Raw genomic sequence first — 16,015 nt, 5'->3', positions numbered from 1 at the left:
GTAGGTTGGTCCCAACTGGAAAAGCAGCGTGAAAGCTTGCCAGACAGCAGTATCAATGGCAAGCTACGTGGTTTTAGCTGGTTACACTCCAATGCACAGTGTGGGATCCCGCCAAGCCTGGGAGCTCGCCAAACGGCACCTCACACTCTCCGGAATTAGTTAAGCAGGATGGGACCCTCTGGGTAGAGAGTGCGCATGACATTCCAATGATCTCTCTCTGGGATTTGTATGTATGGGTGGGTTACATGGACATTTCAGTTTGGTTTGGAGAATCTTAGCTGCTGTGATGGGTTTCCACGTGTGCCAGACACCGGGCCGGCCAAAGAAAATGTCTCAGGCCGTTCCCTCCCCCTCCCCACGTCTCCACAGCCCAACAATCATAGAATCATACAGCACAGGACCATTGTGTATGTGGGCGCCATTCGGCCCATTGGGTCTGTTTCCAACAAGGAATACAATGTCCCACTAGGGGCACGGCTCACACACTATTGTGTCATTGGTGGATTATCTGTGACAGAGATTTACGTCTGTGGTGGAGTGGGAGGAGACAATAGAGTGTAAGCGAGAAAGAGAAAAAGAGAGTGTGTGAGACAGAGAGAAGGAGAGAGAGAGAGAGAGAGGAACCAGAGCTCTGGTGTGAGGTTCCCAATGTTAATCCAAGTCTCTGCGAGCAATGAGTCTGTCCTTCCTCACTGTCTCTGTGATCTCCATCCTCTGGCCCTGTGAGTATCTCTCAACATCTCTCAATTCCCCTCAGGTTCCCAAATACACTGCGATTTCATATCACCCACTTCTCTCTGTGTGTGAGATGATGCCACTCTGTGTGTGTGTGTGTGTGTGTGTGTAATCCCGGGAATCAGACCAGGACATTCCCTGTGGGCAGAATGAATGATGTTATATTGTCTTTGCAGGTCTGTCACTGGGAGCTTTGTTGACTCAGTGGCCGCGGACAGTCACAGCCAGAGAGGGGGAGACAGAGAGTTTGAATTGTTATCAGAATGACACAGACTATAACATGATGCTCTGGTACCTCCAACCCCATCAAGGAGGCCTAACATTGATCGGATATGCCTGGGCGTCAAGCCTAAATTACGAGGCGGGTATGGAAGCTCACTACACGATTATACAGACTGGAAACAAAGAATCCTCCCTGAAGATCTCCAACATGACCGCAGCCCAGGAGGGGGTGTATTACTGTGCTGCTAAAGATGGGCACAGCGTGAGAGACAGACAGATCTCTCATACATAAACCTCACACCGGATATACAAAGCTACCCTGCCACCCCCCCGCCACCCCACACACACACACACACACACACACACACACACACACAAGTGCCCCTTCCACCTCCCCGACACCTGTACTCTGCCTTTTCAAATCCAAAACCAGGTCAACACAGACGATGAGAGACAGAGAGCGAAAGGGAGGGTTTGAGTTGAGGGGCAGATCATGGCTTTATCTCCCCATCTCCCCACATTATTTTCCCCATGTGAAACCCGCTGATTAAATGCAACTTCTTGTTGCTGTTGTTCACTCCGTGTCTCTGTCACGAAACCTGGAACCCACTTCTCTCCCTCCAGTTCCTGCCCCTGTGGGTGCTGTAGCTTCACTGGTTGTCTGGAAGCCGCCGGGGTTTCCTCTGAGCCAAACTGGCTCCAAGGTGATGTGCTTGGCAATAGAATGTCTGAATTGAGTCCACCGATTGGGATGAGATGGAGACCGGTTCCTGAGCGAGTCCGCAGTCTTCCAGGGCGTTACTGATGAGGTGAGGGGGCGGAGGAGGGGTGGGGAGTGGGAGGAGACACATAGTGTAAGTGAGAAAGAGAGAGAGAAAAAGAGGGTGTGTGATATATATAGAGAGAGAGAAAATCTGAGCTCTGGTGTGAGGTTCGCACGGTTAATCCAAGTCTCTGCCAACAATGAGTCTGTCCTTTCTCACTGTCTCTCTGATCTCCATCCTCTGGCCCCGTGAGTATGTCTCAACATCTCACTCATCCCCTCAGGCTCGCAAATACACTGGGATTTCATATCATCCTATTCTCTCTGTCTGAGATGATGCCACTCTATGTGTGTGTGTGTGTGTGTGTATAGAATCCGGGAATCCGGGTAGATACATGCCCTATGGGCAGGATGACGGATATTATATTGTCTTTGCAGGTCTATCACTGGGAGCTTTGGTGACTTAGTAGCAGGAGAGGGAGAGATAGTGACTTCGAGATGTTACCCGAAGGAAACAGCCTATGAAAGAATGCTTTGGTACCTTCAACCCCAGCTGGGAGGCCTCATATTTAATCAGACATAGCCTTTACTCAAGCCCAACAGTTGAGGAGAATTTTAAACCTGACTACAGCATTACTCCGAGGAGGAACTATAAGAATTCCTCCCTGGAGAACTCCTCCAGGAATACATCTGCAGGAGGGGTCGTAATACTGTGTTGCTGGAGAAGCGTTCAGCGTGAGAGAGAGAGATATAGATCTCTCACACATAAACCACACACAGGATACAAAAACCCTGCCTACACCACACGTGTAGATGCAGATACCTCAGAATACAGCACCGTGTGTCAAGGTCAACACCAGCGATAGATGGAGCGAGAGAGAGAGAGGTTCTTGGCAGGTGTAAGCCATTGCTCCATCTCAGCAACTTCCACAACAACAACAACACAATTACATTTATAAAGCGCCTTTCATGTCGGGAGGACGTCCCAAAACTTCCAACGTTTGTGCAATACTGTAACTCAGTGTAATAATACTGTAATAATTTGGTCACTCAATACATGACGGTTTGTGGGACACTGTTTGCCGCAATTGACTACCGATTTTCGCCAACAGAAGTCCCTTCACTTTACTGTATATTCTGTGAAGCGCTTTGAAATATCTCGAAGACGTGATCAGGCTCTATATCAGATGGAAGGATCACTGTTATTATTCGTGTTCTATCTCTGATTATGGTGCTGATTTTGCACCTTGCAGTTCACAGTGCTGTCACGAGGTGATCTCGCTGAGTAAGTGGAGGAACCTCCAACTCATTAGCTCTTGCACCATTTCTTGCCATTTGCTTCTTGTACACATCCCCCATATTAACAGTGACAACTCTATATAGCATGTTGTTTATTATCAGTGACACCTCTATATGGAGTGATGTAAACAGTGACACCTCTATAAAGGGTGATATTAGCAGTGACACCTCTATAGAGTGCGATATTAGAAGTGATATTAACATTGACACCTCTTTATAGTCTGATATTAACAGTGACACCTCTATACAGTACCATATGAACAGCGACACCTCTACATAATCTGATATTAACTGTGACACCTCAATATAGTCTGATATTGACCGTTGCTCCCCTATACAGTCTGATATTAACAGAGACACCTCTACATAGTCTGATATTAACAGTGACACTTCTGTATAATCTAATATTAACAGTGACACCTCCATGTAGTCTGATATTATCAGTGTTGCCTCTATATAGTCCAATATTAAAAGTGACATATCTGTATATAGGGATATAAACAGTGACATCTCTATATATTTTGATAGTAACATTGACACCTCTATGTGTTCTATATTAAGAATGACATGTCTATTCAGTCTGATATTAACAGTGACACCTCTATATGGTCCCATATTAACAGGAGGGAGGGGGAAGGGGAAAGAGAGGGGTAACAGAACCACAATGATCTGTGTTAACGAGATCTTATTTTTTTTTCTTGCACTATATTTGCGTCTTATCCCATCTCTCACTCACCACTAATATCAGCCAAGTTTCCTTACTCCACAAACACACCCACACACACTTCTGCTTACTGAGCAGCAAGTGGAAACCCGGATATTAGTCGATTGGCAGATTGCTTTCCGGGTGTAATAATCCCATCAAATAACAATAATTGGGTCACTCAATCCACTGCTGTTTTTGGGACACTGTTGTGCGCAGTTGGCTGGTCTGTTTCACCCATAAAACACAGTCACTAAACTTTGCAGTATCTTCTGTGAAGCACTTTGAGATGACTTGACGTGGTAAGGCGCTATATCAAATGCAAGGATTATTATTATTGTATTAACGGTGACACCTCTATATAATCTGATATTAAGTGACAACTCTATGGAGTCTGATATTAACAGTGACAACTCTATATAGTCTGATATGAACAGCGACATCTCCACATAGTCTGATATGAACAGTGACACCTCTATATAGTCTGATATGAACAGCGACACCTTTATATAGTCTGATCTTAACAGGGACGCCTCTGTACAGGTTTGATATTAACGGCTAATAAGGCCAATATGTTAACTCACTTTCCTCTCTCCATAGATGCTGCCTGACCTGTTTTTATATGTGTTTTTGCTGTGTCGGTGGTTTGGGGGGTGGGGGGGGGGAAAGGGGTGGTGTTGGGTGGGGGGGGGAAGAGTCGTTGTGGTCTATCTGCCCCTCTCTCTGTCGGTGGGTGTTTTTGAACGAGTCTTTCTCATTGTGGGGACAACAGGGAGCACTGTGGTACATCTCTCGGTAACAGCTGTACAAAAACTAGTTGTGGGAGGGGATCTCTGTAGGTCCATCACAGATGGGGTTTACGAGTAACTTCTGGTTAGGTTTAGTTGTAAAGCAGGAGAGAGAGAGAGAGAGAGGGAGAGATAGGAGAGACATGGTAGGAGTAATAGGAAGAAACGTTTTGAGAGAGGAAGCGAGCGAAGGAGAAAAAGGAAGGGGAGTAGCAGAGTCTCAAAGCACTTCGCAGTAACGTGAATTGACACGGTATGCGTTTGGGTGAAACCCGGCAGCCATTCGCACGCTGCGCAAACATTCGTGGATTGCGGCGGCCAAATTATTATTTAAAAAAAAACAAGTTCTGAAGGGATTGTTAGCCTCCGGAAACGCGATCAGCCAATTGACTATCAACCGGGTTCCTCCTCACTGCGCAGTTAACCGGAGACGTGAGTAAGGAAACTTGCCCAACCTTTCGCGCTGCAAGGAAACTGAATCCAGTTCCTCCGGCTTGAGTGGTGGTCAAAAGGTGTGAGAGAGAGGCACAGAAAGAATGAGATCGAGGGAGAGAGAGCGAAGGAAAAAGGAGAGCGCGAGTGAAAGAAGATGGGGCGAAGAGATAGGGAGTGTTTATGTCAGTCGTTGACATGATGTGCAAACTCAATTGCGTATTTTGGAAACGGGACAAGACTGAGAGTCCTGGGTAAGTATTGACTGGATGTGAGGGTCTGTCTGTCTCTCTCTCTGTCCCTGTCTCTGTCTACCTCTCCCCCTCTCTGTCTCTGTCTCTGACTGTCTCTCAGCCAGGAGATATACGTCAGACACTGCTCGCTGTGTACAATCCAGCATTCTTCGGTAGCGGGTCTAAACTGGCTGTTATCGGTGAGTTAAATACCTTTTAAATCCTGGTTAAGTTCTGTCCTCTAACCCCACAACCCCTGCTCTCTCTCTCCTGCATCGTGGGTCTGCTCTGGTCCTCTTTCCCCCACACTGGAACTCTCCATTCTCATCCCATTCCCTACTCTCTCTCCCAACCCTCCATCATGTCCTTGTTGGTGTTTGCCTCTGAACTCTGTCTCTCTCTCTGTCTCAATCCGTCTTTTTCTGTCTGTCTGTCTCCCTCTCTTTCTCTCAGTCTTTCTCTCTCTCTCTGCTACTCTGTCTCTATCTTTCTCCTGTCTCTGATGTAAACTGCTTTTCAAATGGAACAAAGCTAATCCTTATCGGTGAGTTTGAGTGGATTTTTCTGGTTCAAATATGAGCATCGGACACAACTTAATGTCTCAGTCTCCGCGTCTAGTTATCTCTCTGTCAGCCTCTGGCTGTCTGTTTGTATGTAACTCTCAGCTCCTATGCCTCTCGCTCTATCCATATCTCTCCTTCTCTGCCGTGCCTTGTCTCAGTCCCTCTCCCTCTCAGTATCTTTCCATCTCTCTTGCTTCTCTCTCTCTCTATATATGTTAGGGTTGTAATATACCCACCTGTCTCTGTGCTCCTCTGGTGTAAACTACTTTGCAGATGGAACAAAGTTAATTGTTCTCGGTGAGTTTCAGTTCATTTCTCTGGTTCAAAATGTGTATTAGGCATCAGTCCCCATCTCTAATCCGCTCGCTTTGTCTCAGTTTCTCTCTCACAATCTCGCTCAGTCTTTCTCTCTCTCTCTCAGTGTATATCTCAGTCTGTCTCTCTGTTTATTCTCTAAGCCTCTCTCTCTCTCTCTCTGACTGTCAGTATCTCTTTTCGTCTCTTTCTTAATCCCCATTGCAATCTCTACCATTCAGTCTCTCTCTGTATTTGTCTCTCCTTCGCTTTCTCTCTCTCTCTCTGTCTTTCTCGTGGTCTCTCTGTAAGGTAGACTGTGAGTATGAGATGCAATGATGATAAAAAAAACAGATGCAGGTACAGAGGGAATTGGTGAGAGAGCAATCGTCTATTCCTTCCTTGAAATTGGTCCTTGATTTAGAGTTAGAGACATGGAGGGAACAGTTGAGGCAGTTGGTGAAATGGGGACCCAGATTTATGGACAGATTAACAGTGAGACACTGGGTATTCCAGGCTGCAAAATTAGTCCCAGGGTTAGAGATGGAGATAAGGAATGAACAGAGAAGGGAGGTGGCGAGATGGTCTGCTGTAAAATTGGTCCCGGCTTCAGAGATTGAGCCATGGAGAGGATTTTGAGAGATGGAGGAATGGAGTTGGACATGGACAGAGAGATATGAAGAGCCAGAGAGAGAGATTTTATTTTTGTCAGCGCTATATAAACGTAACAACTTGCATTTATATAGCACCCTTCACGCCAGGTAGTGTCCTGGAGTGCTCGACAGTGGCAGAGTCTGACCCCGAGCCAGGGGGGAGATGGAGGTGGGAAATTGGAGAGATAGAGAGGTGCGAGGGCATGAAAGGATTTGAAAACAAGTGAGGGGATCTTGAAGTCGATCCGTTCAGATATTGGTAGCTATTGGAACGACGAATGTGAGGGGTTATGGAGTTTTGTACGGGTTATTATCCGGCGGGGGGTATATATATATATTTCTAATTCTCTCTCGAAAGACTACGTGGATTCTGCTTCCAACACTGCTCCTTGCCAGGATACTCCGTATCCGAAACACCCTTTGTGAAAACAACTCACTAACTTGCTTGTTTATTGAATATCTTATGTTGAGAGATGAGGGACTTCAGTTAAGTGGAGAGACAAGAGAGGATGGGGTTGTTCTCCAAAGAGCGGAGAAGGTTGAGGGGAGATTTAATAAAGGTGTTCAAAATTATGAGGGATTTTGATAAGAGTAAATAGTGAGAAAGTGTTTCCTCGGGTGGGTGGGTGGGTGGGTGGGTCGGTGGGACAAACGAGAACACACGTTTAAGAAAATTGGCAAAGGAACCAGAAGGGAGTTGATGAGAATTTGGTTTTACGCAGAAAGACGTTACGGTCTGGAATGCACTGTCTGAAAGGGCGGTGGAAGCAGATTCGATAGTAGTTTTCAAAAGGGAATTTGATATTTACTTAGAAAGGAACGATGTGCAGGGCTGTGGGATAATAGCGAGGGAGTAGGACTGGTTGGTAGAACAATCCATTCTCTCTCGTCTCTCCACACATTTGTGGTTGCTCATCTCTGGTACCAGTCTTCCAAATCTTTTCTGTTATAAAGTATGGCTTAGAGAATTGGACCCAATTTCCCTCTTTCTCTCTGTCTGTCTGTCCCTCTCTATGTCTCTCTCAGTTTGTTGTTGTTGTATTCTCAATTTTTCACGACCACTCTCTTCTGAGAACTTGAGATGAAACACTCATTAAAAATCTCTCCCAGATCCTCATTTTCTATGACTAGATTCCCCTTTCCGTTTCCATATGGCTGTACCTTCCTTACTTTAATGATCCTTTTGTGTTTTATATAAAATAATATAATAATCCTTGCATTTGATATAGCGCTTTTTTTCCCCGTCTTCTCGACGTCTCAAAGCGCTTCACAGAACATGATGTAAAGTGAATTGACCGTATATTTGTGGGTGAAACGCGGCAGCCAACTGCAGCGTCCCACAAACAGTCGTGGATTGAAAACGACCAATTTATTATTGTTTTGTTTTGGAGGGATTATTATTAGGCTCTGTGTGGAGTAAGAAAACTTGCCCAAGGTTTTGCCCTCTGCCTGGAATTGAACCCAGGTGTCTCGCTTGCAAGGCGAGTGCTCTAACCACTGAGCTACAGGATTCCACCTTTCATGTGTTTTATAATCTTTTGGTGTTTTTCTACACAGATTTGTTCAAAGCAAATCATGTCTGACAAACCTGATAGAGTTTTGTGATGAAGTGACGGAGAGGGTGGATGAAGGTAGTGCAGTTGATGCAGTTTATAGGGATTTTCAAAAAGCGTTTGATAAACTGCCACATAAGTGACTTGTAAGCAAAATAGAAGCCCACGGTATTAAAGGGACAGGGGCAGCGTGGATTCGGAACTGGGAGACAGAAAGCAGACAGTGGTGGTGAACAGTGGTTATTCTGAGTGATAGGGGTGGTGGTGGGGGTTGGAGAAGTGTGCAGTGATGTCCCCAGGGGTCAGTATTGGGATCACTAGTATTTTTGATCCATATAGATGACCTGGACTTGGGTATCATAGAATCATACAGCACAGAAAGAGGCCATTCGGCCCATCGCGTCTGCGCCAAAGAGCTTCCAACTCAATCCCACCGGCCCGCTTTCTCTCCATAGCCCTGCAGTCCCGTCCTCCCCAAATACCCATCAACTTCTCTCTAGAAAGTTGTTATTGAATCGGCTTCCACTACCCTTTCAGGTAATGCATTCCAGATCCCAACAACTCGCTGGGTGAAAAAATGCTTCCTAACCCCCCCTCTGTTTCTTCTAACAACTATCTTAAATTGGTGTCCTCGGGTTACTGACCTACATCCCAGTGGAAACAGTTTTTCCCAGTTCAACCTATTGAATCCTTTCATAACCTTGAAAACCTCTATTAAATCCCCTCTTAATCTTCTCTACTCCAGGGAGAATAATCCTAGTTTCGCTGCTAACCTCTCCTCATCACTAAGGTCCTTCATTCCTGGTACCATCCTGGTAAACCTCCTTTGCACCCTCTCCAATGCCCAAACATCTTTCCTAAAGTTCAGAATTGAACGCAGTCCCCAACTGAGGCCTAACCAGCATTTTATAAATATTCAACATAACCTCCTGACTTTGTATTCTACGCCCCTATTTATAAACCCTAGGATCCCGTATGCTTTTTTTTAACAGCTTTATCTACCTGTCCTGCCACCTTCAGAGATTTGCTTATGTGGACCCCCAGGTCTCTCTGTTCATTTGCCCCCTTTAAGATTGTACCATCAGCTTATACTGTCTCTCCTTATTCTTCCTACCAAAATGCAACACTTGGCATTTCTCCACATTAAACCTCATCTGCCACGTTTCTGCCCATTTTACCAATCTGTTTAAATCCTCTTGGAGTCTGGTGCTATCCTCCTCACCATTAACTACTTTTCCTGGCTTAGTATCGTCTGCAAATTTGGAAATTGTGCTTCCTATATCCAGGTCCAGATGATTAATATAGATCAGAAAGAGCAGTGGTCCCAATACCGACCCCTGAGGGACACCACTACACACCTCCCTCCAGTCAGAAAAGCAACCGTTTACTACCACTCTCTGCTTTCTGTCTCCTCGCCAGTTCTGAATCCATGTTGCCACAGTCCCTTTAATACCGTGGGCTTCTATTTTGTTTATAAGTCTCTTATGAAGCCCACGGTATTTGTCAAATTCCTTTTGAAAATCTAGATAAACTACTTCTACTGCACTACCTTCATCCACCCGCTCAGTCACTTCACAAAAAAATTCTATTAGGTTTGTCAGATCTGCCGTTAACAAATCCGTGTTGACTGTCCTTTATTAGATCATATTTTTCTGAGTGAGAATTTATATTGTCCCAGATTATAGTCTCAAGAAGTTTCCCTACAACTGATCGGCCTGTAATTCTTCTGCCCCTTTTTGTACAGGGGAGTAACATTTACAACCTTCCAGTCCTCTGGCACCACTCCAGTGTCCAAAGAGGATTGAAAGCTTGTGGCCAGAGCCTCTGCTCTTTCCACCCTTGCTTCCCTCAGTAACCTCGGATGCATCCCGTCCGGACCAGGTGACTTATCTATGTTGAGCACCGACAGCCTTTTTAGTACCTCCACTCTGTTAATTTTTATCACATCCAATTTCTGTACACACGCCTGCGATATTGTGGCATTGGTTGCACCATCTTCTTTTGTAAAGACAGTTGCAAAGTACTTATTTAGTACATCAGCCTCAACAAGAAGATTTCCACTTGGGTCCCTAATTGGACCCACCCTACCTTTGACTAACCTTTTACTCTTGATATGCTTATAAAATACCTTAGGGTTTCCTGCTAATCTTTTCTTGTACAATCTCTTTGCCCCTCTTATTTCCCTTTTCACTTCTCCTCTGTACTTCCCATATTCCATTTGATTATTCTGTGTGTTTTGGACCTGACATTTGTCACAAGCCTCCTTTTTTTGTTTTATTTTAATCCCAATTTGTTTGTCTGATGACCTACCTGCCAATCTTTCTTTCCAATCTACAGGGAGTACAATTTCCAAGTTTGCAGATGATACTAAGCTGGCAAAAGTAGTAAACAGTGAGGAAGGTAGTAGCAGACTGCAAATGGATAGACTGGTAAAATGGGCAGACTTGTGGCAGATGAAGTTTAATGTGGAGAAATGCCAAGTGATGCATTTTAAAAGGAAGAACGTGGAGAGACAATATAAGCGAGATTGTACAATCTTAAAGTGGGTGAAGGAACAAAGTTTCATATTAGTAAATCTTTGAAGGTGGCAGGACAGGAAGATAAAGCTGTTAAAAAATCTTACAGGATGCTAGACTTTATAGATAGGGGCATAGACTACAGAAGTCAGGAAGTTAAGATGAACCTTTATATAAAACACTGGTTAGGCCTCAGCGAGAGACTGGGTTCAGTTCTGGGCCCCACACTTTAGGAAGGATGTCAAGGCATTGGAGAGGGTGCAAAGGAGATTGACCAGGATGGTACCAGGAATGAGGGACTTCAGTTATCAGGAGAGGCGAGAGAAGCCGGGATTATTCTCCCTGGAGCAGAGAAGGTTAAGAGGAGACTCAGTAGAAGTTTTCAAAGTTATGAGGGGATTTGATCGGGTGAACAAGGAGAAACCATTCCCACTGGCGGGTGGGTTGGTAACCCGAGGAGACCGAACTAAAATAGTTGTTAAAAGAAACAGAGAGGAGGTGAGGAGACATTTTTTTCACACAGCGAGTTGTTGGGCTCTGGAATCATTGACTGAAAGGCCGGTGGAAGCCGATTCGGCAACAACCTTGAAGAGAGTAGATAATTATTTGGGGAGGACAAGTTTACAAGGCAATTGGGAGAGCGTGAGGGAGCGGGATTGATTTAGAAGCTCTTTTCAAAGAGCCGGCACAGACACAATGACTCGAATGGCCTCCTTCTGTGCTGCATAATTCTATGATTATATATGTTGCCTATCAGCATCTGTCTATGTTTTCTATACCTAATTTTCTTGTGTATTATTAGCGTTACATTTATTGTCTACTGGGGTGAGGGGAGGTGGAAGAGTGAAATAGGTAAATAGGGAAAGAGAGACAAAGGGAGAGAGAAAGGGAGAAAAAGTCAGAGAGATAGAAAGACAGAGAAAGAGAGAGAGAGAGAGACAGGCACAATGTGAGAGTAAAAGGCGGAGAGACAGATACAAGGACAGCGAGAGAGAGAGAGCGATAGAGAGAGACAGCGAGACTGAGAGAGTCTAGGACAGACAGAGACAAGGAGAATTAGACAGAGAAACAGATAAATGCAGAGAGACAGAGATAGAGAAAGGCATACAGACAGATAGAGACAGAGAGACACACAGAATGGCAGGGAGAAAGAAAGAGACATGGACAGACAGATCGCAAGAAATACAGAGATAGAGTGAGAGAGATACCATTCTCACTTTTCTCTTTCATTATTTCTCTTAACTCTTTCTCTCATTCTCTCTCTTTCCCGCCCTCTAATTTTCTTTTTCTCTCTCTCATTCCCCCTTTCTGTCTTTCATCATCACTCTTACTCTTTCTCATTTTCTCCCGGTCTCGCCCTACCTCATTCTCTCTCTCTCTCGCTCATTCTTTCTCTCTATTGCTCCCTCAGGCCCAAAAGACGAAATACAACCCCCCAAAGTCTTCCTCTACGATGCATCCCATGACGAGCTGAGGACGGAGAACTGGGGAACATTGGTGTGTCTTGTCTCTGAGTTTTACCCGGACACAGTTGAGATAGAGTGGAAAATCGATGGTGCATTGGTGAGTATCTCTCAGAGTGTTAAAGAATCCACAATAAAATTATAAGAACATTTGGTGTAGCACATTTCAATGTATACTGTGAAGTTCAGCGACTGTGTAATTTGTTGACAGACGCAGCAGCTAATTTGCACACAGAGATGCCCAACAAATAGCAAATGAATGAGCGATCAATTTTATTTGGGGGATTGTTGGCCAATACAGCGAGAGAGAGAGAGAGAGAGAGAGAGAACAAGACACTCCCTTCTGTTTTCAAGTAGTGTCATGGGATCTTTAATCCCCGCAAGATTGGGGGGGGGGGTGAGGTTTAACACGTCACCCAAAGGACCACTTATCTGACAATGTAATGTCCCTAACCCCCAGCTCTGCACCGGAATATCAGCCTAGACTGTGATCACAGAGGCCACCGAGTGTGTCTTGAACGCCCAACTTTCCGTTTCGGAGGCGAAAGGGCGAGTGACTGATCCGAGCTGAGATACTGGGTCTGGTTGTAAGTTAACAACAGTACCAAAAATCTCACAACATGATGATGATCAATCATGGCTGCCCCTAACGTCACTTCCTGCCCCCAAACGGCTGCATTTGTGTTTCTGAGCTTGAATGAAAGAAACAAACTGCGATCACAAAATAGCAACGTGTTGGCCAGGCTCTGCCAGTCACTCTCTGTGCCAACTCTACTCTCCAACGCTGTGCCCTGGAGGCCTGTAGCCCAGTGGTTACAGTGGTCAGATTAGCTGAGAGCCACAGCCCCCACCCACCCACCGCTGAAGGTGGGGTGGGTCGGTGGGGACATGAAGCAGATCAGGAACCAGACAGTGAGATTGAGCCGTGGTCAATTTCTGTTGTGCAATTGGGGACATTGGAGAATGTGACTGTAGGCATGGTCAAAGAGGAAGGTCTTTAAGCGCTCTGGGATGCTGCCCGGGGTGGTGGGTGGGGGGGGGCAATATAAATGCAAGTTGTTGTTGTTTTCATGTGCGATCTGAAGATGCTGGAAGGAGAGAAAGGCGGAGGGAGGGAATCGAGTGAACAGGTGGCAAGAGTTTCGGGCGTAGTGGCTGAAAGTGCGGCTGCCGAAGGACAACCCGAGCGGTTGTGGAGACGGAGCGATGGTCTGCTCTGCCCTGAAATTGGTTCCGAGACATTTCCTAATGTGGATTTTTTTTTTACAGGTTAAGAATGAGGACAGCAGACCAATTCACACCGATTTAAAATCCCTCAAGTCAAAATCCAGCTCAACGTATTCTGTGACCAGTCGTCTCCGTCTGTCTGTAAACGACTGGGCTGATGCCAAACTTATAACCTGCCGCGTCACCCACTTTGGGGAAGGAACTACTATAACGAACCATGAGGCAAATGTGGAGCCGACTGGAGGTAAATATATATACATATGCATGTCCGTCACTGTCTAACACACACACAAAACCGTCTTCAGTTAGGCATCTGATTCACACAAAATCCAACATCTGTGGTCACAATCCCATCACCTGTCACCGTGACACACACGCACACGGAAACTACGCACGCAAAGATTCCTGAGCCAAGCTGGTCCTCAGTGTTCCAGGGTATCGGCTCATCGGCACGACACCCCTCAATTTAGAACACTGTCTATCAAGCTTTGCATAACTCAGACTGTTGAACTCATGGGAACATCGTAACAGGAGGAGGCATTTCAGCCCTTCGAGCCTGTTCCGCCATTCTATAAGATCACGGCCTGATCTGTACCTCAACTCCAATTTCCCGCCCTGGCCCCATATCCCTTGATACCCTGACCTAACAAACATCTATCCACTCCGTCAACTCATCAGTCAGGGTTTTGGCCTGGGAGCTGAGTCGGCTGAATCCCCAGCCCCTCCTCAATGACCTGTCTGCTCCCTCCCGAATCTGGCCAACCAGCCCGGCTATGTCAGACAGTGCGCTGTCTGGCTCAGGAACCCGGGTGACCTGGAGAGCCAAGAGAGAGAGTGAGAGAGAGATCATCTCAGCCCTCAGGTGATGCAGTACAATGCAGTAACTTTTTCTCATTGGTTTCCCCTCTAGAACTCTGTGCCTTCATTACAAAAGGTGAGTGTAAAGAACTGGATACTTGGTCTAGACATGAAGGGGATGGATTGAGGTAAGAGAGGGAGGTGGATAGAGACTTGAGGAGACAGGGATAGATTAATTAACTGACTTTTGTTGATTCTTAGATGATATTCAGGAGAGGATGGTGACTGGGAAATTAACCTATCTAATCTTGCTGTGTAAAAGTATCCTCTTTGGCGTTTTCATATCCTTCGTTGTATGGAAAATTAAGGTAGGAACAAAATAATTTCACTCAATAAGTGTGAGTCGTTGTGAGACTCTGAGATGTGTGGTGTGAGCGGTGATGTGTGAGCGTGAGTCGTTGTGTGAAATTAAACTAAATTAGGTTGTTTGCTGTTTCTTTTTCCCCCTCAGTCTCCTTCCGGAAAGCGATTTGACTGATTCTGAAACTGTGAAGGTTTTGAACAAGAAGCAGGGAGAGAGATCATCACATCTGAACCGCTTTCATTTAAATATTTTCTTGGCAGGGGATGGGGTTAGATTAGAGAGCTCCAGTGGGGGTGTGAGATGGAAAGAGCACCAGCGCACTGGGGAGTGAGCGAGAGAGAGAGAGAGCAGGGGGTTAGGTTTAGAGTAAAGAAATACAATTTTGAGGGGAATGAGCAAGAGCAAGGACAAGATGGATGGAGAGAGAGAGAAAGAGAGCAGGGAATGGGATTAGACCAGAGGGAGCTCCAGTGTGGCGAGATGTGCGTGTAGAATGACCTCTATTTCATGACAGAGCTTTCGCTATCGTAACCGTACAATTTAGTGACTCGCAAAGAGTAAGCGCTTTCTTGTAGTGGAATAGCTCCTGCGTTTATTAAACTCTTGATTTTTATTCACATTTAATTCCTGTTGATTACTTTTCTCTCATTGGCTTGAACGAGGCCTCAAAATGGCCGTCAGAAGTGGCTTCTGGACGCTGTCAAATGGCCGCCATAAGAGGAGGGGGTGAGGGGGGTGTCCCTAAATGACCGACAAAGTGGGGGCATCTCAAGTTGCCAACTAAGGGCAACTTGGGGGTAGTGAGCACTGCGTCTATTGTCTGTTTCTGTCTATATGTCTGTCTGCCTGTGTTATATCGTTGCCTAGAATCATAGAATATTACAGTTGACACATCCTGCCTCTGCCGGCTTTTTGAAAGAGATACCCAATCAGTCCAATTCCCCCACTCCCTCGTGCAAATCTTTCCTCTTCAAGTACCTCTCTAATTATTATTATTATTATTAATTCCCTTTTAAACGTTCTTATTGACTCTGTTTCCACCGCCCTTTCAGGCTGTGCGTTCCAGACCGTAACAACTTTCTGTGTGTAAAAAAAAATCCTCATTTCCCCACTGGTTCTTTTGACAATCAGCTTAAATCTACGTGCCCTGCTTGCCGACCCACCTGACAGTGGAAACGGTTTCTCAGTATGTACTCTATCAAAACCCCTCATGATTGTGACCTACATTAAATCTCCCGTTAACCTTGTCTGCTCCAAGGAGAACAATCCCAGCCTCGCTAGTGTCTCTACCAGAAAGGCAATATAAGCTGATGGTACAATATTAAACACGGTGAAGGAATAGGGAGACCTGGAGATTCATACAAGTAAATCTTTGTAGGTGGCAGGACAGGTAGATAAAGTTGTTAAAA

The 16,015-nt window shown here is 45.5% G+C and overlaps 1 protein-coding gene across 1 annotated transcript; it reads left to right on the top strand.

Annotated features, from left to right (window-relative positions):
* Positions 1-637: 637 nt before the first annotated feature.
* LOC103171793 (M1-specific T cell receptor beta chain-like) lies at positions 638-15,230 on the top strand. Its single transcript, XM_042345778.1, has 10 exons — positions 638-722; positions 912-1,219; positions 2,159-2,178; positions 2,974-3,005; positions 5,202-5,375; positions 12,166-12,317; positions 13,487-13,688; positions 14,355-14,378; positions 14,504-14,610; positions 14,754-15,230. Exons 1-10 carry the CDS (start codon positions 674-676, stop codon positions 14,778-14,780), a joined length of 1,095 nt encoding a protein of 364 aa, XP_042201712.1. The 5' UTR covers positions 638-673; the 3' UTR covers positions 14,781-15,230.
* Positions 15,231-16,015: the final 785 nt, after the last annotated feature.

Source organism: Callorhinchus milii, unplaced genomic scaffold (assembly GCF_018977255.1).
Source record: "Callorhinchus milii isolate IMCB2004 unplaced genomic scaffold, IMCB_Cmil_1.0 Scaffold95, whole genome shotgun sequence".
Taxonomy (NCBI): Eukaryota; Metazoa; Chordata; class Chondrichthyes; order Chimaeriformes; family Callorhinchidae; genus Callorhinchus; species Callorhinchus milii.
The sequence above is the reverse complement of the archived record's forward strand: the minus strand, read 5'-3'. Positions and strand labels throughout refer to the sequence as shown.